The following is a 26,500-nucleotide window of genomic DNA, read 5'->3' as shown; positions in this document are numbered from 1 at the left end:
ATGATCAGCATGCTCATATCAATAATGTATAAATAAATGAATAAAGTATTAAAACAGTCACGTCTGCTCCGGTGGTCGCCTCCGCCGCCGCCGGACCAGCCGCCGGAGGCCACCGGTGCCTCCGCCTCCGCCGGCCGCCGGACCAGCCGCCGGAGGCCGCCGGTGCCTCCGCCGCCTCCGCCGGTGCCTCCGCCGCCGCCGGTGCCGCCGCCGGTGCCTCCGCCGGAGCCGGTGCCTCCGCCGGAGCCTCCGCCGCCGCCGGTGCCTCCGCCGGAGCCGGTGCCTCCGCCGGAGCCTCCGCCGCTGCCGGTGACTCCTGACCCACCGCCGGTTCAGAACCGGAGCCGCCGCCGACAGTGTTGCGCTGACGGAGATGGATCTGTCTGTCTGTTTTGCGTGCTGCTGGCATCTACCCCCCCCCCCCCCTCCCCCTCACGGCCCGGCCTGGCCGTTTAATTATCCATTTCTACCTTCTCATATCAGTCATATTCCATTTTACCCCCTCACCCCGAATATATATAACCTTCATTTTTCTTTGCAGCTAAATTAACTAAAGGTTCTCCTTAATCGAATTCATCATATGTTTATGTTTCAACACATGTTCTTCATTATTATTATTTAAGCATATGGTTTCTCTGCGCTTGTCATGCGTAAATCTTTGGATTCAGGGTTCAGGGCTGACCATGCAGCATTGTTCTACCTGGAATGCTTATCACCAGCTACTAGCGACGTTTACTTTAAGCTTCATGGTTTGATGGAGGGACAATTAAAACATGATTTATATACAGTACACTGAATGAATACAGACACTTCACAGATATACAGTACTTAAAATTAGAACAATCCTTTGAGAATTGACCGACCTATAAGGCTTTGAGCGCCCACCGAGGCAGCGCCGTATGTTGCTGGCTTAATTTATTAATTATTAGGATCAATAAATATAGTCTATATGTCCATAACGGCTATTTTTCGCTGTTTGTGACCAATCCCGATCCTCCGCGGGTCGTTCTGGCTGCAGGGGGTCTGTCATGTTATCAAATGATATCGCCGGCCCAAAACTAAAGTACATGGAATATATAGGCTACTGACAAGGCGCACATTCGCACAACGCTATAGGCTCTTATTAATCAGAGGACATAATAGAGAAAGGTGCGTGTGGGGACTGAACTGGACCCTCCTGTCTATATACTTTCCTGTGCGTCTTTGACCTACTGTACCAACCACAACAGCACCGCACCAGTGCTTATTACTGCCAATTTTGCTTATTTACGCACGCACGCACGCACCATGATCAGCAGTGGACCAGCGTGCTCATATAGTCGATAATGTACAAATTGGCGGCGGCCGCAGTGTTGCAGCTGCCGGAGATGGGTCTGTCTGTCTGTCTGTCTGTCTGTCTGTCTGTCTGTCTGTCTGTCTGTCTGTCTGTCTGTCTGTACAACCCTTTCCTTAGTAGCCTAGTAGTAGACCTAATAATAACTAGAAAAATATTGTTCCTTCGAAACAATTGTGGGCTCGCTTCAAGCCAGAAAACAATGGCTATAAAAGTACAAAATGTCAAGATCGCAGGCAGTGCTCTCTTTGACGTTACTGATGTCAAAGATTGGTCCATTTTGTTCCAAAAATGTGTTGTGCAAAAGTTGACCCGCTGGTGGCGCTATAACAGGCCAATGTAAGAAGGGTGGTATCTGTTCCTTGACCTATTGGGAATGTGCTTGCAAGATTTCACGCACATTGCAGGCTGTGTTCATGATTTGAGGTGTTTTTGGCTTTGGCCACTTTATCGCTGCTTGCAGCTATATTTATTATTATTATTTATTTTGTGTGTGTGTGTGCACTTCATAGGCATATTAGATAAAGGTCCTTAGATTGTGTGTAGAATGTTTCATGCAAATTGCTAAAAAAACGGGTTTAAGCGGGTTTCACAAACTGCTCAAAATGATATAGCGCCCCCCTTTGGCCAATTGGGGTAAGATTGGTTTTAGTGATATTTGGACTAACACTCTACATCTTTGCCAAATGCCATGAACATGTTACTTTGCATGTATGATTTAGAGGCAGAAGAATAATTTGCATAAAACTGCAATATTCATTGAATTTATTTAAAAAGGCATGTTTCAATTTTAAAGAAATCCGATCTGACAGATCTTTAGATATCGGTCCAAAGTTCACGTAAAAAAAGTTTTGTGCATGTGGAGCGAAAATTCCAGAATAAAAGCGGGTTTACGCGTTTTACAAACTGCTCAAAATGGCGGAAAACCGAAGGGCGGAGCTTACTTAACAACGACACAGATGTCTTCCGCTCGAGTCAAAGCACGCGTGTAACAAGTTGCATGTCTTCAAACGAAACGAGTCATGACTTATGCCCGTTTGAAGTTTGAATTTTCAAACGCTTCGTATAGCGCCCCCCTTTGGCCGATTGGAATAAAATTGGTTTCAGTGATACTTTGACTAACCCTCCACATCTTTGCCAAATGCCATGAACGTGTAACTTTGCATGTATGATTAAGAGGCCGAAGAATAATTTGCATAAAACCGCAATATTGATTGAATTATAAAAAATATATATTTCACTTTAACTCACTTACTGCCAATTAAAAATGCCCTCGAGTGGCAAGAGTGCCAGCCCTCTCCATAGACTTCCATGTAATTTGTAGTGCACAGATCATGCACACCCATGCACAGATCATGCACCATGTTTGTGCAGGCTGTTCACAGCTTTCAAACAAAAAAAAAAGATTGGAAATCCGTTCAGGCATTCTTGAGATAATAGCCATTATGTTTTACACTGTTGTGAGCTTGGAGGTCTGCTACCTGAGTTGTATGGGGGTTGTATGGGGGTTAAACATGCAATTTCGCGATTTCTATCATGCCTACTATATTTATTGGGGTCCAAAAAATCTTTTGAAAAAAAAAATTTTTTTGAAAAAATTTTTTTTTTTTTTTTTTTTCTAAGTAAAAGTCGCCCAAAGTCGCTTGGCAGGGAAGCCCATAGTGAGAAAGTCGCCCTAAAAGTCGCCTGGCACTGTATGAGTTAAAAGAAATCCGCCGAGACTAGTTTGACCGTATTGGTCCAAAGTTCATGTGAAAAAAGTTTCGTGCGCGTAACGAAAAAAACCCAGGAGGAGATAGATTTTTACTGTTTTTCATATTATTCCGAATTGTGGGAGACCTAAAGGTCAGAGGTCAAAAGTTAGAGGGTAAAAGTTGTTCGGCATGAGGAGACGCATAAGTGTATACAGGTTTCATGGCTGTATGTATAACACAGCATGAGCTATACCTGTTCAAAGTTCGCACTTTCGAAGGCTTCCTGCAGCGCCACCATTTGGCCGATTGCTGTAAAAAGTAATAGCACACGTCGCCACAGTAAGCTGAACACATTGATGTTTTTATTTTCATTTTCTCACTAAGTATGTAGGAGTTGAAAGCGGACAAAGTTCCCGTCTACTGTTGACTGATAGATAAACTAGAAAAATATTGTTCCTTCGAAACAATTGTGGGCTCGCTTCAAGCCAGAAAACAATGGCTATAAAAGCACAAAATGTCAAGATCGCAGGCAGTGCTCTCTTTGACGTTACTGACGTCAAAGATTGGTCCATTTTGTTCCAAAAATGTGTTGTGCAAAAGTTGACCCGCTGGTGGCGCTATAACAGGCCAATGTGAGAAGGTTGGTATCTGTTCCTTGACCTATTGGGAATGTGCTTGCAAGATTTCACGCACATCCCAGGCTGTGTTCATGATTTGAGGTGTTTTTGGCTTTGGACACTGTATCGCTGCTTGCAGCTATATTTATTATTATTATTTTATAATTTTTTTGTGTGCACTTCATAGGCATGTTAGATAAAGGTCCTTAGATTGCGTGTAGAATGTTTCATGCAAATTGCAAAAAAAATCCTAGAATAAAAACGGGTTTAAGCGTTTTACAAACTGCTCAAAATTATATAGCGCCCCCCTTTGGCCATTTGGGGTAAGATTGGTTTCAGTGATATTTGAACTAACCCTCTACACTATTTTGTCATGAAAATGTGACTTTGCTTGTATGTTTTAGAGGCAGAAGAATAATTTGCATAAAAATGCAATATTGTTTGAATTATTTAAAAAAGCATGTTTCAATGTTAAAGAAATCCGATCTGACAGATCTTTAGATATCGGTCCAAAGTTCACGTAAAAAAAGTTTTGTGCACGTGACGCGAAAATTCCAGAATAAAAGCGGGTTTACGCGTTTTACAAACTGCTCAAAGTGGCGGAAAATCGAAGGGCGGAGCTTACTTAACAACGACACAGATGTCTTCCGCTTGAGTCAAAGCACGCGTGTAACAAGTTGCATGTCTTCAAACGAAACGAGTCATGACTTATGCCCGTTTGAAGTTTGAATTTTCAGACGCTTCGTATAGCGCCCCCCTTTGGCCGATTGGAATAAAATTGGTTTCAGTGATACTTTGACTAACCCTCCACATCTTTGCCAAATGCCATGAACGTGTAACTTTGCATGTATGATTTAGAGGGCGAAGAATAATTTGCATAAAACCGCAATATATATTGAATTATTAAAAAATTATATTTCACTTTAAAAGAAATCCGTGAAGACAGTTTGACCGTATTGGTCCAAAGTTCATGTGAAAAAAGTTTCATGCGCGTATCGCAAAAATCCCAGGAGGAGATAGATTTTTACTGTTTTTCATATTATTCCGAATTGTGGGAGACCTAAAGGTCAGAGGTCAAAAGTTAGAGGGTAAAAGTTGTTCGGCATGAGGAGACGCATACGTGTATCAGAGGTTGCGCTAGGATTTTTAACAGCCGGTCATCGTGACCGGCATGATTAAAATTTATCGGACATCTGATAAAAATACCGGACATAATAATTTGAATGCATGGATGACAAGCAGGTGCAAAATCATAGCCAATAACAACAGTTTAAGTCCTGCTGTATAGTTGGGACTGAACTAATTGAATGTAAAGGAGTAGTAGGCTGTACAAAAAACATACAGCTTCCGAAGCTGTATGTTTTGATGATGATCGATCATCTTGCATAAGGAAATTGATTATATTGGACTACTCACGCAGGCTGTGTGTTTGCACAGATACTGCATGGTTTCATAACAAGTTGTTTCTGTTCTGCATCATATTTCAGGCCAACACATAATAATGTACAGAATAATGAGAAATAGTCTGAAAGTGGGGTCTGCGCAATGTTTCATAGGTTGATAGATTAATCTGGCCAGAAAGGAATCAATTATAGACTACTCACTAGTATGGTCGAGTGGTCACGATCATCCTGCATCTCTGTTATGCAACTTTGGGAAGGTTGAAAAGGCTTTGGTGGTGATCTTGTACAGTTTCCATAACATCTCCTCATAAAGAACTTCAATCGAGTGTATAAAGTTTGTTTTATATGGGTTGTAGTTGCCCTGCGTGCCTTCAATAATTCCCATGGGTTCACAGTGCGCATTGCAAAATGACGCTGAAATGGACTGCTGTCTTCTCTCTCCCCCAGCGCCCCGTTCGCAAATTAATGTTTAGGCTAAACAGTTCTGATAATACAACTTATTTTTGACTGTCCATTCATGTACTATAACTTAAACTGCGCGCTCATATTCCAAAACCAAGGCAGCTCATAGAGAGCATAGCGACAACATAACAAACCGACAACTAGGCCTACCCAGCAACAACTATCATTTCCTGTCTTACCTTCACAATAAAGTGTCTCCCGTTTACCTCCCAATGCAGCTTATTTCACACAGGTTATTATTAACAGGAAAAAGTGTAACTTAACCCGTGTGTGTTTGTGCAACCAGACGTGCATGTGATAGAGAGTGATGAGGGAGAGAGAGAGAGAGAGAGAGAGAGAGACATTGAGAAAGAGAGAGAGAGAGAGAGAGAGATTTGCGGTGAACTGCCGTGTCATTTTCAATCGGTCCTTATGTCCGATGAGGTTAATATTTTCCGGTCTTTGTCATTATAAATCGGTCAAATCCGGCAATTTCCGGTCTAACGCAATCTCTGACGTGTATACAGGTTTCATGGCTGTACCTCAAACACAGCATGAGCTATACCTGTTCAAAGATCGCACTTTCGAAGGCTTCCTACAGCGCCACCATTTGGCCGATTGCTGTAAAAAGTAATAGCACACTTCACCACTGTAAACTGAACACATTGATGTTTTTATTTTCATTTTCTCACTAAGTATGTAGGAGTTGAAAGGAACCGAAGTTTTTTGATACTTGCACTGCTTAGTATAGAAATAAATAATGACAATAACTAAAGTGTGCTCGCCTATAGGCGAGCCCACAATAATGACAATATCTAAAGTGTGCTCGCCTTATAGGCGAGCCCACAATAATAATCAATGTCCCTCCCTCAACCTCGCCTCTCTCCACTTCTATCTATCCATTTTACGCACACCTGTTTTGCGGGCTGCGCGCGTCTAACCTGCCCCACAAACACTCACTCTCTCTCTCTCTCTCTCTCTCTCTCTCTCTCTCTCTCTCTCTCTCTCTCTCTCTCTCTCTTATTTGTTTCTATTTCCTAAATAAATAAGCAGCAGCAGTTAACAAAATGTGATGCTGGCGCTGTCAATTAAATGATCAGATCGTTTTTGTCTGGATCTTAAGCCTCTGTTGTTGAGTGTTGAGTCGTTACTGCATATGTTTCCATTCTGTAGAACAGTGCTTATGCCAGGAACCACCATTTGCTATAGCAAACGTTTTCATTTCTAGGACCCCCAGTTTGACATGCATGAAGCTACGGACCCCAATTTAATGGCATTTCTATCTCTGGGACCTGTAATCCATATCGTAAAATCAACGTTCATTTAACCCAAATGGACCCTTTACATTGACCAAAGCGTTTCAGCACCATGGACAGCACTCTCCATTTGTTTTTCTTATTTTTTTGCGATAGATCAAGGCAGAAGAGATAGATAGATAGATAGATAGATAGATAGATAGATAGATAGATAGATAGATAGATAGATAGATTGTAGAAGTGAGAAGTACATACCACATTTCAGCATAAGTTATAGCATTTTATTGAGTGGGTTATCAAATCATAACTTCTAGTTGAACTATTGAAATTGCTTGAGTGCTGGGACTGGGTTAAAACCGAATCCAAATGCACATAATTAATTGGAGACAAAAAAAAAAAGCAGTGCTGTTTGGTTTCGAATAGGCCTGCACATATGAGACAGATGAAAACTTTAAATTTATTTTATAAAGGAGACACTCTGTTGCCCGCCTCGCGATCTGTCCGTCCGTAAACTATTATAGCCTACAATAAAATGAATACAATAAGGCATAGGCCTATACTGTATATTTGGGACTAGGCTGGGGGGGATAAAAACGAAGGGAAAATATGGGCATTGGGGGGAAAAGTTGTAACAAAAGAACAGATAACCCATAGAAAGTGGTGTTGGTGTAAAAATAATCAAGTAATCCCAGAGCGCGTGTGTGTGTGTGTGTGTGTGTGTGTGTGTGTGTGTGTGTGTGTGTGTGTGTGTGTGTGTGTGTGTGTGTGTGTGTGTGTGTGTGTGTGTGTGTGTGTGTGTGTGTGTGTGTGTGTGTGTGTGTGTGTGTGTGTGTGTGTGTGTGTGTGTGTGTGTGTGTGAGAGAGAGAGAGAGAGAGAGTGTGTTTGTGGGGCGGGTTAGACGCGCGCAGCGCGCAAAACAGGTGTGCGTAAAATAGGTCTACTACTAGGCTACTAAGGAAAGGGTTGTACAGACAGACAGACAGACAGACAGACAGACAGACAGACAGACAGACAGACAGACAGACAGACAGACAGACAGACAGACAGACAGACAGACAGACAGACAGACAGACAGACAGACAGACAGACAGACAGACAGACAGACAGACAGACCCATCTCCGGCAGCTGCAACACTGCGGCCGCCGCCAATTTGTACATTATCGACTATATGAGCACGTTGGTCCACTGCTGATCATGGTGCGTGCGTGCGTGCGTGCGTAAATAAGCAAAATTGGCAGTAATAAGCACTGGTGCGGTGCTGTTGTGGTTGGTACAGTAGGTCAAAGACGCACAGGAAAGTATATAGACAGGAGGGTCCAGTTCAGTCCCCACACGCACCTTTCTCTATTATGTCCTCTGATTAATAAGAGCCTATAGCGTTGTGCGAATGTGCGCCTTGTCAGTAGCCTATATATTCCATGTACTTTAGTTTTGGGCCGGCGATATCATTTGATAACATGACAGACCCCCTGCAGCCAGAACGACCCGCGGAGGATCGGGATTGGTCACAAACAGCGAAAAATAGCCGTTATGGACATATAGACTATATTTATTGATCCTAATAATTAATAAATTAAGCCAGCAACATACGGCGCTGCCTCGGTGGGCGCTCAAAGCCTTATAGGTCGGTCAATTCTCAAAGGATTGTTCTAATTTTAAGTACTGTATATCTGTGAAGTGTCTGTATTCATTCAGTGTACTGTATATAAATCATGTTTTAATTGTCCCTCCATCAAACCATGAAGCTTAAAGTAAACGTCGCTAGTAGCTGGTGATAAGCATTCCAGGTAGAACAATGCTGCATGGTCAGCCCTGAACCCTGAATCCAAAGATTTACGCATGACAAGCGCAGAGAAACCATATGCTTAAATAATAATAATGAAGAACATGTGTTGAAACATAAACATATGATGAATTCGATTAAGGAGAACCTTTAGTTAATTTAGCTGCAAAGAAAAATGAAGGTTATATATATTCGGGGTGAGGGGGTAAAATGGAATATGACTGATATGAGAAGGTAGAAATGGATAATTAAACGGCCAGGCCGGGCCGTGAGGGGGAGGGGGGGGGGGGGTAGATGCCAGCAGCACGCAAAACAGACAGACAGATCCATCTCCGTCAGCGCAACACTGTCGGCGGCGGCTCCGGTTCTGAACCGGCGGTGGGTCAGGAGTCACCGGCAGCGGCGGAGGCACCGGCGGAGGCTCCGGCGGAGGCACCGGCGGCGGCGGAGGCACCGGCGGCCTCCGGCGGCTGGTCCGGCGGAGGCACCGGCGGAGGCGGAGGCGACCACCGGAGCAGACGTGACTGTTTTAATACTTTATTCATTTATTTATACATTATTGATATGAGCATGCTGATCATGGTGCTTGTGTGCGTGGGTGTGCATTCGTGCGTGTGCGTGCCTGCGTGTGTGTGTGTGTGTGTGTGTGTGTGTGTGTGTGTGTGTGTGTGTGTGTGTGTGTGTGTGTGTGTGTGTGTGTGTGTGTGTGTGTGGGTGTGGGGGGGGGGAACAGCGGCAGACGCAGTTCCATTGCCGCACATTGACGGTCTGTCCGGCTGTGCCACGGCATAGGAATCAATTGCCGCAGCATAGGAATCATTGCCGCGGCTGTTGTCGGCAAGTCCGGCGACGCCGCGGCAGACGCCGGTGCCGGGAAGTGTATTCGCTCCTTCTGCACATTGCTTCAATAAACTGACTTCGTCATTCACATGATAATTGAGGATTCTTTTTCTGATTCCAGAAGTGTTCACCCCAGAGCAGAGTCTCCAACACCCAGCCTTCTGTCCATGAAGAGTGACTGGTCTAAAGGAATTCCTCCTCACTTCAGTGATGAAACTGGACCTCCACACACACAGTATGTCAATCCTCTTACAGTATACAGTATGCAATAGACGTTCACTGTAGTTTTAAGCAGCATGTTTAACTGACGATCTCACAGAGGAAAAACTTCACTACCCACAATGCTACAGCGTAAGATCCGGTAACGTTGGTTTGTGGAGCTCTCACATTGCTTCAAAAAACTGAATTGAGGATTCTATTTCTCATTCCAGAAGTGTTCACCCCAGAGCAGAGTCTCCAACACCCAGCCTTCTGTCCATGAAGAGTGACTGGTCTAAAGGAGCACATATTGACTTCAGTAATGAACCTGGACCTCCTCACACACAGTATGTCAATGAACAGCATCTCTCTCTTATAAGAGCTTTGACACTGCTTGGTCAGGATGGGACAATATGGGCTCTCTGCTCTATTGAGAAAACTTGTTGTGATTTGGCACTTTAACCCTTTGAAGTTCGCACCAAGAAAGAAGCTGTCAAAAAAATATTTCTTTGCATTTTCTAGTCACTTTAGGCATTAATAACGACAATCAATTGTTTTTTTTTACAATGCACCCCCCAGTTATTAAAATATAAGCCTCTACCAAATGGTAGACATGTCGTTAATTTAGGGCCTAAATGATATGTATTTGGCCTTTTGGACCCCCTAAATGATATGTATTTGGCCTTTTGGACCCCCTAAAAATCAGGGTTGGGCAACTTTGATGATAGAGAGGGCCACTATATTCCCACACTCAGTCCAGAGGGCCACAATGCATATACAGGGAAAGTTAACAAAATTAGCTGATCTACAAGCTCAAAACGCTTTGCAGTGCGGCGCTTTATGAGCTTGCAGATCTGCTATTTTTGCTTTTTTTTATTTTATTTTTTTAATCCTGAAAAGTAAAATTGTTATTTAACTTCAAAAGCATATTTTATATGTTCTTCTGTTATAGTCAGGTTCACTATGTATTTTCGTTCAAAATTTGTGGGGATTAGTAAAACTATACATTTTTGGAATCTTCAGAGCATGGGGAATCCAGAAATCTTTGTTTGCATTTGCACAGAAACCTGCAAAGCTGCCATTTTGGACGTTCAAAATGGCCGACATAAAATACATAATTTGTGCTATCTTGGCTTCTAGACAACCTAGAAACTTAATTAAACATGCCAATCCTATGTTTTCTGGGTCAAGGAATCAAATGAGTAAATGATGGGTGTAAAATATTCCGGACCCCCACCCCATTTCTGCGGGTTATCTCTTTTGGGACCACCCAGAACAGTACGCCAGCCAGTTAATGTCCAATTTTCATAATATTAGAGTTGTTTTGTAGGTTTTAAAACATCCTGAGTTTGTTTATTACACTTTTAAAGCAGCCAGAATAACCTTTCTGACTTTTGGTTGGTGTCTTTCCTCACCTGGGACCCCCCAGACAGACCCCTGAGCCTATCTCAGTAATTGCTCTGCTCCTGCTCCAGAACAATGTTAAATCAGATCATAATTGAAGCATAGAAGTTGTTGTAGCTGGGCTTTGAAAACAAAAAGGAGCAGTAACAAATACCAGGGGTCTTCCACAGGGGGTCCGGGACCCCTGGGAGGTCCTCAGAGTTACTACAGGGGGCCCGCCAAATCTTGATGGGATATTTTTTGAAACTTTTTTTGAAACTTTTAACGTTTTTAAGTATACATTTATTAGTATTCTCAGTATTATTTATAACATTTTTTTGTGTTAGACAATACAATACATTCATCAAGGGACATGATTTTGAGGAAGTGCACACACATGAATAGGCCCTGATTACTCAAGTCCTTGCCTCTACTGCTTATGGTGCTTTGTGAGATATATGTGTTTGGTCACCAGACACTGATGTCCTCCTGCTGTTACTTCTCTGAAATTTGCAACAGGTACAAAAAAAAGAATATCGATATATTTGAGCGAGGTCAAGTTATAGGATGTCACAATGTCAAGGGTTCCTTGGCCTACACAATCTACCTGTTGCTGACTGGGGAAGAACATTTCCCAAAGTACATGGGTCAATGCCAACTTGAAGCCTGATGGTGATGACCATGAACCTGCTCTCAACGAAGGCGGTCGCATTTTTCCTTCTCTCCCTCCCTCGTGTGTCTGCACACAAGTCTGTCAATAAGAGCTCTATAATAAAAACATTTTACAGACAGGGTGGACATAAAATATATCAGGCACCCAAAAGCAAGAGTGTAAAAATAGGTCTTAAGCTGTGCTTTACAGCTATCCACAGAGGGTGCCTGTCTTAGGTGTGATGGAAGTTTATTCCAGGCTGTCGGCCCATAGAAACAGAAAGCCGCTTCACCATATTTCTTATAAGTCATTGAGGGCACAACGAGCAGACCTGCAGTAGAAGACCTGAGGGGGCGGTTTGGTTCATATCTAGACAGGCAGTCGACGAGGTACGACGGTGCCAGACCATTAAGAGATTTATAAACAAGTAAGAGAATTTTAAAATCAATCCTAAAACCAACTGGGAGCCAGTGTAACAAGGCTAAAACTGGAGTGATGTGTTCTCTCATCTTAGTTTTAGTTAGCACCCTGGCTGCTGCATTTTGGACTAGTTGAAGTCGATCTGTAGTTTTCTTTGGTAGGCCAGAAAAAAGTGCATTGCAATAGTCTAGTCTGGAGAAGACAAAAGCATAGATCAATGTTTTTGCATCATCCAATGACAGATAAGGTGGAAAGGTCCAACTACCCTGCAATTACTCAGATGGGAACTCAGATGCTACCTCCAACTTGTGCTGCACTGTTACCACATATCCTCTGTGCCAACTATGTTACAATGAGGGATAAATCATACCTGTCAAATTGCCCACCAATTGAAGAAAATAGATGGAATTCAGAGAGTGGAGGGTATGTTCCAGTCAGGTGTCTTGCCCTCCCTGCTCCAAAGGCAGTACTTGAGCTCATAATGTGACTGAAAAGCAGTTTGCAAGGGACGTTGCAGCTAGTCAAATAACCTGCTTTTCACTCTATGCTATGGTGGAGACTGTGTCAACACTATTAGGTTGGACATTGAAGATGATGATGATGATGAAGATGAATAGATCCTGCATGTCTGAAATTACTGTATTGTAGTGAATCTCTTTGGGCATAATTGACCATGGGCTTTTGGATAGGGTGAGGGTTTTGGGGTGACAATACAAAGAGGTGTGCGTGTTGTGTTGTCAGTGGGTAGTGCAGTGCAATAAATAGACACGTTGTTCTGCACACCCAAAGTAAGTTGCAATACCTTAATCATTGCAATCCCTGCAAAGTACAATACATAACCCAGGATATCTAAAAACATTCAAAGTTTCAAATGTAAAAAAGAAGATCCCATAAAGATTTGGTGGACCCCCATTAGTAACTATGAGGACCCCCCAGGGGTCCCGGACCCCCTGTGGAAGACCCCTGTTATTTGCTACTACTCATTTCTGTTTCCAGAGCCCAGCTACAACAACCTTTATGCTTCAATTATGATATAATTTAACATTGTTCTGGAGCAGGAGCAGAGCGATTACTGAGATAGGCTCAGGGGTCTGTCTGGGGGGTCCCCGGTGAGGAAAGACCCCAACCAAAAGTCAGAAAGGTTATTCTGGCTGCTTTAAAAGTGTAATCAATGAACTCAGGATGTTTTAAAACCTACAAAACAACACTAATATTATGAAAATTGGACATTAACTGGCTGGCGTACTGTTCTGGGAGGTCCCAAAATAGATAACCCCCAGAAAGGGGGTGGGGGTCCGGAATATTTTACACCCATCATTTACTCATTTGATTCCTTGACCCAGAAAACATAGGATTGGCATGTTTAATTAAGCTTCTAGGTTGTCTAGAATCCAAGATAGCACAAATTATGTATTTTATGTCGGCCATTTTGAACGTCCAATATGGCGGCTTTGCAGTTGTCTGTGCAAATGCAAACAAAGATTTTTGGATTCCCCATGCTCTGAAGATTCCAAAAATGTATAGTTTTACAAATCCCCACAAATTTTGAACGAATAAACATTCCTTAACATAGTGAACCGGACTATTAACTGAAGTAATTAAAGCGGGTCATGTTTGCATGTTTGGAATTGTAACAGCTGAAAACAATACTATATCAGTATTCCGATATTAATCTGCGGGCCACATTAACACATGGGAAGCCAAGGTTTCTAACATTTCTAGCTGTTGCTGCTGCTGCCGTTCACTCACGCTTTATTTTGAAGAGCCTCGGAAGCTTTGTGCGTGTGCACGTGAGTGTCCACTGACGATTGAGGAAGGTGATTATAATTACATCTAACGATGCTTCTCCTCCATTCACGTTTGGTGAATGTAGCCTTGGCCTGGAAAATTTGATCGTAAGGTGTTTCGACCCGCAAACCACAACACCCTCCTGATGGCCGGGTCGGCAGTGGTGGCCAAATCACTGCCCATCTCCTCCTCCTGACCAAGGCTAAACTCCCCTCTCCTGCTCTATTAGTTTTTTTTTCCCAACAAGAGGCTTCTCTGGGGAGGTATTGGGTGGGTCCCTCCTGAGGTCTTGAGGTGACACAGGTGCGTAGAGTTCCCCAGTACTGTGGGATTATTCCTGCCTGGAGTTCTCCTTCGTCTCACCAACTCACCAACCAAGTTGTGCGCTGCACCTGTGACCCCTCTTCTCCACACTTGGTCCTGGCTTGATGTATTTTTGAGCGGTGGTCACAACGCTCCTATACGTGGCCGTGTGTGTGGGTCTGTCTGTCTGTTTGTCTGTTTGTCTGTCTGTCTGTCTGTCTGTCTGTCTGTCTGTCTCCGGGTATGTAGCCTGCAGTAACCTTTTCTGACCACACATGTTAAGGGAGGGGCGCTGTTGTTCAGGATAGGCCAGGCATAGGCCAGGCACACTCACACACAAACACACACAGGGGGCACACACACACACACACACACACACACACACACACACACACACACACACACACACACACACACACACACACGGGGCACACACACACACACACACACACACACACACACACACACACACACACACACACACACACACACACACACACACACACACACACCGATCAGTTCACACGAGTGTGATTTTACCTTTTGTGTTCCTGCAGATGTTCTCGCAGTGACACTTTACTTCCAATTTCTCCCCAGCTGATGTTGTTTAGGTGAGCCATCTCGTTAGCTGTGATTAGTTAAGGGCTGTTACCGTTGTGTTTGTATTGTTGAGTCTCACATACTCCCCCCCTCTCGGGAGACTCTGAGGGTATCTGTATAAATGTCTTTAGCTTGAGTTGGTGCCCTCTCGCGAGTGCTGTGCATGAGGTTGCTAACCTCATACACCCACGCCAGGCTCTTCCTGGTGGTCATCTGTCTCTCCAGCGTCACCAATCTTCCTCGGTTTCCATCCAGACTTTGGAAGTCACTGGTTGCCCAGAGTTCTATGATTATAATTACATCTAACGATGCTTCTCCTCCATTCACGTTTGGTGAATGTAGCCTTGGCCTGGAAAATTTGATGTCTTCAGGTGGTAACCATCGATCGTAAGGTGTTTCGACCCGCAAACCACAACACCCTCCTGATGGCCGGGTCGGCAGTGGTGGCCAAATCACTGCCCATCTCCTCCTCCTGACCAAGGCTAAACTCCCCTCTCCTGCACTATTCGTTTTTTTCCCAACAAGAGGCTTCTCTGGGGAGGTATTGGGTGGGTCCCTCCTGAGGTCTTGAGGTGACACAGGTGCGTAGAGTTCTCCAGTACTGTGGGATTATTCCTGCCTGGAGTTCTCCTTCGTCTCACCAACTCACCAACCAAGTTGTGCGCTGCACCTGTGACCCCTCTTCTCCACACTTGTTCCTGGCTTGATGTATTTTTACCTTTTGTGTTCCTGCAGATGTTCTCGCAGTGACACTTTACTTCCAATTTCTCCCCAGCTGATGTTGTTTAGGTGAGCCATCTCGTTAGCTGTGATTAGTTAAGGGCTGTTACCGTTGTGTTTGTATTGTTGAGTCTCACATACTCCCCCCCTCTCGGGAGACTCTGAGGGTATCTGTATAAATGTCTTTAGCTTGAGTTGGTGCCCTCTCGCGAGTGCTGTGCATGAGGTTGCTAACCTCATACACCCACGCCAGGCTCTTCCTGGTGGTCATCTGTCTCTCCAGCGTCACCAATCTTCCTCGGTTTCCATCCAGACTTTCCTGGAAGTCACTGGTTGCCCAGAGTTCTATGATTATAATTACATCTAACGATGCTTCTCCTCCATTCACGTTTGGTGAATGTAGCCTTGGCCTGGAAAATTTGATGTCTTCAGGTGGTAATCCATTTGTTTACAAACGCTCGCGAAACTAAAATCCAAACGGGGGCCGACCATCGCGTTATAGTGTCGCCGTGAAAACAATCAGATCTCTGCTTCTCTCGCGTTCTTTGCACCTCATTCATAGATAAATCCCTTTTTATGTTTCAGCCTAGAATGGAAATCAATGAAGCCTGGTCGCGCCATTTTCTCTCTCCGCGAGCCACGGTGTGACGTATGGACTAGAGTCATTCACAGACAACACAGGATGCGCGCAGCACGCTGCACATTAACCCTTTGTTGTCTCGTTGAGGAACGAGATAACTCCTTTTGGCAGAGTGACCTCTAGTGGCCGTATCTCGTTACTGAACAAGTTTGGCCTCCCAAGTGTTAAGTGAAGGTGACCATGTATGTAGGGGTGGGGCGGTATCGTCATTTTGTTATCGCGGTCACCGTCTTCCCATTTACCGCCGGTATTGCGGTAATTACCGCACCCCCGTATCTATTAATTAAGGTTCGGCGATAAGCCAAAATAGTCCTATCATTTGCCCAAAATTCACAGCTCCACGGTCCTATAAGCCCGAGTTATACTTCCCCGTACAGCACAGCACAGCGGCTCTGGCTTTGAAAGTAGCAGATCTACAAGCTTACAACGCGTCGCGTCCACGACACGTTCTGAGCTTGTAGATCTGTGCAGTGTCGGGTTTCTATAGTAACGCACTGTGGCTTCTCAGAAACTACATGCTGTGTGTGAACAATCAAACGATGAGACGGGTAGATTGTGTGATTCTGTAAACTCACGTCGCAATTCACATTGATTGAGTGGTGATATAAACAAGTAGGCAGGTTTAGTTACCAGACTTGACAGAAAAGGTTGTAAGAACAACGACAGTGCACGCGAGCTGCTGCAATTGCAGTCGAAAGTAGTAAGTGACAATCCCTAGCGTCTAACCAGCAGCCCAGCACTAGTTTCGTTTTCGGTTTTAGTCCTCGTGCTCCGCCCGTGAATGAAAAAGAAACTGCCACAAGGAATGTATAAACATACTTGTCATGTGGATTATGGAGAAAGTTTAACGCTGCTGCTAGGCTACGAGGCTACTGCTCCAGTAAGGATTTGTCTCCGACGCGATTTGGAAGCGCACTCTTCCTTTGACGGCCAGAGCTTCCAAACATGTGGTACGCGGCCCAGAACAGAGCGGCATGGAGCGCTAGTGGTCCTCGCTTCTCCCCAGTTTTAAAACTCGCTCGTTCTCATTAAAAAATAGCCTATTTTTTGTCTTTTTTACCGCGGTAAGGACCCTGACACCGCGGTAGGCCACGGTATACCGCGGTACGGCAGTACGGCGGTTACCGTACCCAACCCTACATGTATGCCCTATATGATATGTATTTGGCCTTTTGGACCCCCTAAATTATATGTATTTGGTGAGGACCCCCTAAATGATATGTACTTGGTGAGGACCCCCTAAATGATATCTATTTGGTGAGGACCCCCTAAATGATATGTATTTGGCTTTTTAGAGGGGAAATGGAGGTGACCATGTATAGCTAGGAATCCTGGTCAATGAAGTATTTAGAGCAAGGGTCTTCAACAGGGGGTCCGGGACCCCTAGGGGTCCTCAGAGTTACTACAGGGGTCCGCCAATTATTTGTGTGATGAGGAACGTGAGCTTGAAGATCTGCTATTTTCTGAGAGTAAGTGTGAGAGGGAAAAAGAGCAGAGCCAATGACTGTAAAAAGGTTCACTGTCTGAAAACATTAACATGAATCCAACATATTAATAAACATGATAATGTATGTCAAACAACTCTATGAAGCCATCTATGAAATCTAGGGAAAAGGTTATTCTCCACATATTCTTATAATATACAGTGGGTGGTCCCTGCTACATCTACCGGTACATGTCATGAGCTTGTAGGTCTGCTATTTTGTCTGAATGTTCACCCAGATGTGGTTAAATAAATCAGATCTCACCCCCCGTAACATTTTTATTTACATCCAGTCAGGGACGTGCTGGGCCCCTGATTCAGCCCGGGAAAAAGAGTTGGAGAGGCCCTCATTGCGCGCTATGGAGAGAGATCTCTCTCTATAGCGCTGCTGCTACTCAAAGATTTGCCATTTCAGATCATGACAAGTGAGAAGCCAGTGGGCCAATTGCATGAGTTATATTTCGTTGTTGTCGGGTGGAAACCTTGTAAGTCCAAAACCGTTTGTTTTGTATTTATCATTTTAAAAATGATTTAAACTAGTGAAAACAGCCCAACGCCTTGCACTGCGAGGTGTTCTTGTGTGTGCTTGTAGATCTGCTGTTTTCACTACTTTTGTGCGACGGCCTTGTATGATGAAGCAGGGCTTTGCTTTGCGAAAAAATGTACAAATTTGAAACTTGAAGATACAAGGTTTTCTGCCCGACAGTGACGATTTACTTTGTTGGCCGCCCAGCCCCCAAAATGGAACGAAGGCCGACATTGTATTTTGATTTTTTTCCTAACGGCCGGCCTAGACCGGCCGGGAATGAACCGGCCGTTCGGGAGTTGTCCCGCTTTTCCCAATGGCCAGCATGTCTATGCATCCAGTAAAGTGAGACCACTACCTCCAATGTCCTCCATTCACCTTGTCTGTAAGGCCTTGTCTGTAAGGCCTGGTCTGTAAGGCCTTGTCTGTAAGGTACTTCACACACTCTGCTTCTTGTTGGAATGGAAATAAAGAGCAGATCTACAAGCTCACAACACATGGCATGATTGGCATCACAGCACTTCCTGAGCTTGTATCGGCGCTATTCATTGAAGGACAAAGTACATAGGTTTTAAGTGGTTAATTAAATAATAAGTTACTAAACTATCTATTATCTATTATAATGTGTTCTTCTCCACAGAGAGAGAGTCAGAACCACACCTGAACAGAAGACATCCAGACAAACCACAAGTGAACAAAGTAAGACTGGACACATTTTACACAAATTATCATTTTTATATTGATTACTGAAATCTTTAAATTGAAGAAAATATCATCAGACTAAATGTCCACATTGTGTTCCTAAATCAATGTCCAAATGCTGATGATTAACATATACGAACATTTATTTCACTTTTTTCCCCCCTATTTTTTACGAATTGTAGATTTGTTGGCGGGTATAAGAAATAGTTTTAATGGTAGGCCTATTGTATATTCGATGTAAAGTTTTAAATTAACTTTAACATGTTAAACATGTCTTCATTCTCTTCTCATAGCAGGTGTCAGTCCGCTGGAGTATTTAAAGGTTTATAAGGTCGGTTTGAACCGTCTTGATCGTGTGACATACGTCACTGAAGTGCCCTCCCTCAGCAGCATCTACACAGAGCTCTACATCTCAGCGGGAGAGAGTGAAGGGGTTAATAACCAACATGAGGTCTGGCAGCTAGAGACAGCTTCCAAGAAGACCCTCCATGAGCAACCAATCAAATGCTGTGACATCTTTAAGCCCCTCCTCCTTGGCAGAGATAAACCAAACAGAAGAGTTCTGACCAAGGGCATCGCTGGCATTGGAAAAACCTTCTCTGTGCGTAAGTTCACTCTGGACTGGGCAAGGGGTTTGGAAAATCAAGATGTCATTCTCCTGGTTCCCTTCTCATTCCGGGAGCTGAACCTGGCCAGAGACGAGCAACACAGTCTTCTCTCACTGATTCATCGTTTCCACCCTGAATTAAAGAAGATCACAGCAGAGCAGCTCGCTGTCTGGAAGGTTGGCTTCATCTTTGATGGTCTGGATGAAAGCAGGTTTCGGCTGAAATTCAAGAACATTGACATTGATTCTGATGTCTTCAACAACAATGACATCGTCTCTGATGCCACAGTGACATCATCAGTGGACTTGCTGTTGACAAACCTCATCACGGGGAATCTGCTCCCCTCAGCCCTCCTCTGGATAACTACCAGACCTGCAGCAGCCAATCAGATCCCTCCTGCATATGTTGACTTGGTGACAGAGGTACGAGGGTTCACAGACCCCCAGAAGGAGGAGTTCTTCAGGAAGAGATTCAGCGATGAGAAGCTGGCCAGCAAAATCATCTCACACGTGAAGACATCAAAGAGCCTCCACATCATGTGTCACATTCCAGTCTTCTGTTGGATCACTGCTACCGTTCTGGAGGACATGTTGAAGACAGACGAGACCGAAAAGCTGCCCAAGACCCAGACTGCGATGTACAGCCACTTCCTGTGGGTCCAGACCAAGAGGAAGAATCTGAAGTATGACGAGACACACAAGGTAAAGAATAAAGACAAGAAAAAGAAACCAAACAAGAGACAGAGAAAGATGCAACACCAGAGAAAGAATCAACAGCAGCTCATGGAAGCTGACAGGGAGGTTCTTCTGAAGCTGGGCAGGCTGGCGTTTGAACATCTGGACAAAGGTAGCATGATGTTCTACCAAGAAGACCTGGAAGAGTGTGGTCTTGATGTGAAAGACGCCTCACTGTACTCAGGAGTGTGCACAGAGATCTTCAAAGAAGAGACTGTTCAATCTGAGAGAAAGGTCTACAGCTTTGTTCATCTGAGCATCCAGGAGTTTCTGGCTGCAGTCTACCTGTTCCACTGTTACACACAGAGGAACAGGAAGGTACTGAAGACATTCCTGGGAGTTGATGTCAGTACCTTGGAAGACTTCCTGAAGAGAGCCTTTGAAAAGTCCTCAGAGAGTAAGAATGGCCACCTGGACCTCTTTCTCCGCTTCCTTCATGGCCTCTCACTGCAGTCCAACCAGAGTCTATTGGGAGGCTTGCTGGATCAGACAGACCACAGTTCAGAGAGCATCCAGAGAGTCATTGACAACCTGAAGAAGATGAATGATCAAAGGTACTCTCCTGACAGATGTATCAACATCCTGCACTGTATGATGGAGATGAACGACCACTCACTGCATCAGGAGATCCAACAGTACCTGGAGTCAGGGGACGGATCAAAGACAGACCTGTCTGAGAGCCAGTGTTCAGCTCTGGCCCACATGCTGCTGACGTCAGAGGAGGTTCTGGATGAGTTGGACCTGCACAAATACAGAGCATCAGACTATGGGAAATCCAGACTGGTCCCAGCTGTGAGGAACACCAGAAAGGCTCGGTTAGTAGTCATGTGAAGAGAAAACCTATTAGAAGAGAATCAATCTACCATCACACCTACACTATAAGTAGAAATGATGGTTAATTAATCAGGTCTGGTGGTATTGTGCAAATAAAGGATAGATCCTTGGCCAATAAAACACTAACGTGTGTGTGTGTGTGTGTGTGTGTGTGTGTGTGTGTGTGTGTGTGTGTGTGTGTGTGTGTGTGTGTGTGTGTGTGTGTGTGTGTGTGTGTGTGTGTGTGTGTGTGTGTGTGTGTGTGTGTGTGTGTGTGTGTGTGTGTGTGTGTGTGCAGGGACATGCTGGGCCCCTGATTCAGCCCGGGAAAAAGAGTTGGAGAGGCCCTCATTGCGCTATAGAGAGAGATCTCTCTCTCTCTCTATAGCGCTGCTGCTACTCAAAGATTTGTGACAAAGTGACAAGCCAGTGGGCCAATTACATAAGTTATATTTCGTCGTTGTTGGGTGGAAACCTTGTATGTCCAAAACCGTTTGTTGTGTATTTATCATTTCAAAAATGATTTAAACAAGTGAAAACAGCCGATCTGCAAGCACACAATGCCTCGCACCGCGAGGCGTTGTGTGCTTGTAGGTTGCGAGGCGTTGTGTGCTTGTAGATCGGCAGTATTCACTACTTTTGCGCGACAGCCTTGTATGATGAAGCAGGGCTTTAATTGCGAAAAAAGATTACAAATTTTAAACTTGGAGATACGAGGATTCTGCCCGATAGTGACGGTTTACTTTGTTGGCCGCTCAGCGCCCAAAATGGAAAAAAGGCAGACATTTTTTTATTTTTTTTCCTAATGGCCGGGAATGAACCGGCCGTTTGGGAGTTGTCCCGCTTTTCCCAATGGCCAGCACGTCCCTGTGTGTGTGTGTGTGTGTGTGTGTGTGTGTGTGTGTGTGTGTGTGTGTGTGTGTGTGTGTGTGTGTGTGTGTGTGTGTGTGTGTGTGTGTGTGTGTGTGTGTGTGTGTTTGTCTGAATGTGTGTGTGTGTGTGTGTGTGTGTTTGCGTGTGCATCAATTCACTTAATTAAGTATACTCGTTAATAGCAATAACAGTTAAATTAATTATTTCTGTGGACTTTAAATCATTGTTTTATTTGATGACCTTCCTGTCCTGGCATTTGACCTTTGTGCCCTCAAAACATTGACAACACCAAAGGTCAAGTAGTCTTGACCCTAGAATGACAAAACTCCTATGAACATAAAATAATCATTAAAGACGCACACAAACTACTGTGGAAATGCTTTTGGTTCTGCTGAGTATACAACCCTCACCATGTGATTGGGTTGTGGGTTGACTGATTTATTTTCATGATTTTTTGGGGGCATGTTTTTTTTCTTCCTATAACATGTACTTGAACTTGTGTCTTGTCTCTGTTTTGACATATTCTACATTTACAGACTTGTTGGCTGCAAGCTCGAAACGCCAGATTATGAAATTGTGGCTTCAGCTCTCAGCTCCAATCCTTCACATCTAACAGAATTGGATCTCAGTTATAACGACGTGGAGGATTCATTCATGGAACTTATCTCTGCTGGATTAAAGAGTCCACATTGTGAACTGGAGATACTGAGGTCAGATTAATTAACCAGCATTATTTAGCATTATTTAGAGAAAAGTGGGCGTGGCTGTGAACATGTCCCCCAAAATAAATGTATTCAAACAGAACTGTCTAAATATAGTGAAAATGGCCAATCTATAAACTCACAAATTAATTACATCCTGTGCGAATTACGTCCTGCGCGACTTTAGGGCGAGGTTGCTTTTTCACCCTTAGGTGTCTTACTGGTTTATATATTATATAAATATATACTAATTAATAACTATGTGATTACCATCTACTACTGTATACCTGGCAACTACCCTGCTGTCTGTCTGTCTGTCTGTCTGTCTGTCTGTCTGTCTGTCTGTCTGTCTGTCTGTCTGTCTGTCTGTCTGTCTGTCCTCTCTCAGTCAGTCTGCTGGATCATCTGTTGTTAAGTTGCTGCTTCCTGTTTCCTGTCAGTTAGCTTCCTGTTGGAAGATGACCATGATTTACTTCACATTATTCCTGTCTGTCTGTTCTTTCCATCTCTTTGGTCCCTCCTCCAAAACCCTGATAATCAATCCAGATATGTAATCTTTAATTACAGACTTGCTGGCTGTAACATCACACAGACAGGATTCAACATCCTGGTCTCAGCTCTCAGATCTAATCTTTCCCATTTGAGAGAATTGGACATCAGTTTCAACTGCCTGCAGGAATCACAACTGGACCAACTCTCTGCTCTACTGAAGAGTGAAGAGTGTAGACTGCAGATCCTGAGGTAAATAAATAGTGTGTTTTCTCTCTGTGTGGATCTCTACTTGAACATCAACAGCACTTTGTTAAATACGGATTTCTCTGCAGGATGTCAGGATGTGGGCTCACAGAGGAAGGCTGTTCTTCTTTGGCTTCAGCTCTGACCTTCAACCCCTCCCATCTGAAACAGCTGGACTTGAACTTCAGCCACTTAGGAGGCTCTGGTCTGAAGAAGCTCTCTGCTGCACTGGAGACTCTGAAGTGAGTAGACTTGGACTGTGTCCATGTTGGTTAGTGCAGTGTTTCCCTTACAATGTTGAACTGGCTGTCCAGGTGGGAGGGGGGCTTCACCCATAACATCCAATGTACAAGACCTCCACAACCATCCTCTTCCTTACATCCCTTCTTTAGATGTACAAGACCACCACAACAATCCTCAGAATTCCATCTTTTTTTATTATGTGAGCCCACACAATGATGAACTAGTCATCGTTCATCCTGTGATTTTCCAGAGTTGAAACACGTCAAAAAATATATAAATTAAAGAAAATCAGTCCAGAATGAGATAACAGCACAACAAGACTCTAGACATGTTAAAGTATGTCTGACATGAATATCAGAGTAAATGACATACTGTGCTGTAAACATGAAAACATGCATACAAGAAAGAAAATAAATCAATATATGAATGAATTATATTTGAAAAATACATTTAGAATGTGTTTCAAGTATTTTTCCCTTGTCTCACTTTATCAAAGGTGGCATACACACAGGCACGTTTTATTGAGAAAATAAATCGTGTAACGTATTGTCGGAAAATACACAACGTTTGGGCATGTGTGATGACGCATCCGTAGTATTTTTCGAATCAAAGAAACAAATGCAAATCAACAAAAAAACAGTGGTTTCGATTCGCTACAGCATGCGCTTCACTGTTGGTGTGAATGCATCCGTCTCAAATACAGGCAATGAAACATTGTGGTAGATTATAGAGCCATGTGCGGGTTGAATCCATAGTTATATATAATAAGTTAAATCCTCCTCCCGACCGTCCGCTCCCATTAGATTTCTGACCATTAGCCTACGGCCCATGGCCGTCTCCTCAGTGAATGATTTCATTTCTGATCACCGCTCCCTCAATCGTGCATAGTTTATTTTGTGAGGAGTTGCTCACAGAGTCAGATAAATGGAAAGTGCCACTGGAGTGAGGAGAAATATTGTATGTATCCTATATAGGCTATGCCTAATATAATATAGCCATAGGCCGATTTGTGGGTCTCTCACCCTCGCTCGCTCGCTCTCTTTCTCTCTCTCTCGCTCTCTGTGCCAAATCATGTGCCAAATGGAGACGTTTTACACGCGGAGAAAGCCTGGTGATGCGAGGTTACGTGCGGAGCGAGGAGAGAGAGAGAGAGCAGAGAGGGAGGGTGAGAGGAGAGGCAGGGAGAGAGAGAGAGAGAGAGAGAGACGTTGAAAATACATTCATATCTTGATAAACTAAGTATAAGCTCTATATGATCTGTCTGGTTTATTGCAGGATTTTGCAAGACGAGTACCGCCGGCCGCCGCAGGTTTTATTTTTTGATCGCCCTTTTCTGACCGAGATAAATAGACTAATGCCTGCACCGCAATTTGGCGGGGGTCCTGCGGTTACATTGTGATTTGAAGGAGGCATTATTATGCAGCCTGGATGTGTTCTTCTAAGCGAGTCCTTGTTGCGGATGACAAAGTGCAGAGTGAGCGCAAACATATCAGTTGAATATGCAAGAATGTGGCAACTTCACCCCTCCCATTCGCACGACTAAACAGAATTATATTATGAGAATGTGGCCTATCAAAGTCAGTATGGAACTCTGTAAATAAAAACTGCCCACCGTGTTCTAGGAGAACAGATCTTTAGTGTGAGCTGTAGATCATTCCAAGAGGTTTGGACACTAAAACAAAACACTGTTTTTACCAGTTCAGTCTTTAATCTGGGACAATTAGTGCCAGACGATCATTTGATCCTATATGATCCATGGTTCTATTCATAGATTTAATATACAGTGATAGTGTCCTATATTATAACATAGATTTAATATACAGTGATAGTGTCCTATATTCAATGTTGTTTGTGTGTGTGTGTGTGTGTGTGTGTGTGTGTGTGTGTGTGTGTGTGTGTGTGTGTGTGTGTGTGTGTGTGTGTGTGTGTGTGTGTGTGTGTGTGTGTGTGTGTGTGTGTGTGTGTGTGTGTGTGTGTGTGTGCGTGCGTGTGTGTTATAACAATGTTATATCAAAATGAACAGAACTATGTCAGGTAGTGGAGACAGTGTGTTAGACAGTCAGACATTGATTCATTGTTGTTCTATTTCCTACAGTGTGAATCACGGAGGAGAACACTGGATTAAACCTCAACTCCTTACAAGATGTGAGTGTCTGTCTGTCTGTCTGTCTGTCTGTCTGTCTGTCTGTCTGTCTGTCTGTCTGTCTGTCTGTCTGTCTGTCTGTCTGTCTGTCTGTCTATCTCTCTGTCTGTCTGTCTGTCTATCTCTCTGTCTGTCACATTGACATTTTATACACTGTTTTATACTCTGTTGGCCCCTCCCTCCCTGTATTCAGGGGATATTATAAAAACCTTCACCAATGTATTTTAAAGGTGTTTAGTAACACTAACACTGGGGTTCAAGACCCCTGGAGAGACCATTTAAAACACAGTTCAATCACTGTGTGAAGTGGCAACATGGGCTTAGCTCTTATTCAGCAGATACAAAGTGTTGAGAAGTGTGTGTGTGTGTGTGTGTGTGTGTGTGTGTGTGTGTGTGTGTGTGTGTGTGTGTGTGTGTGTGTGTGTGTGTGTGTGTGTGTGTGTGTGTGTGGAGGAACCAGAGGACCTCCAGGTGATCTGGACTCCTGAGGAGCAGTGTCTCCTAGTATTCAACAAACTAATAAAGATACTTTTTAATTTGACACGCTCCCACAAATATAGATTCTCACACAAAACAAGGCTTTGTGACGAGCAGGAAAAGTGGGCGTGGCTGTTCCCGCTGCCCTAGAGGAGTCTCAACCTTTTGAAATGTGTTACTAGACATCTTTACAAACACATTAGTGAGGAAATGTCTTGAGAAGGAATTTATTCCATGTTTGGACATTTTTCTGTCCTGACAACCAGTGGTGGACAAAGTATTTACTCAAGTAAATACTCAAGTATAAAAAAGTACAAATTACAACTACAGCACTTTAAATTGTTTTATCAATGCATTGTTGTATTGAAATGAAGAACATTTCCCCAAAA

At 43.8% G+C, this 26,500-nt stretch overlaps 2 protein-coding genes across 2 annotated transcripts in view; both read left to right on the top strand.

The window, feature by feature from the left end:
* LOC308308753 (NACHT, LRR and PYD domains-containing protein 3-like) overlaps window positions 1-26,500 on the top strand; it is a gene marked incomplete at its 3' end in the record, with an annotated part of 216,176 nt that overhangs the window by 185,990 nt on the left and 3,686 nt on the right. The gene's annotated exons all lie outside the window — the stretch shown is intronic.
* LOC308308437 (protein NLRC3-like) lies at window positions 17,019-25,862 on the top strand (the record flags this gene model as incomplete). Its single annotated transcript, XM_080753853.1, has 7 exons — window positions 17,019-17,023; window positions 19,172-20,941; window positions 22,349-22,522; window positions 23,081-23,254; window positions 23,338-23,490; window positions 25,587-25,666; window positions 25,828-25,862. 7 exons carry the CDS (start codon window positions 17,019-17,021, stop codon window positions 25,860-25,862), a joined length of 2,391 nt encoding a protein of 796 aa, XP_080609979.1.

This window comes from Nannobrachium achirus, assembly GCF_963921795.1.
Source record: "Nannobrachium achirus genome assembly, chromosome: 23".
Lineage (NCBI taxonomy): Eukaryota > Metazoa > Chordata > Actinopteri > Myctophiformes > Myctophidae > Nannobrachium > Nannobrachium achirus.
The sequence above is the reverse complement of the archived record's forward strand: the minus strand, read 5'-3'. Positions and strand labels throughout refer to the sequence as shown.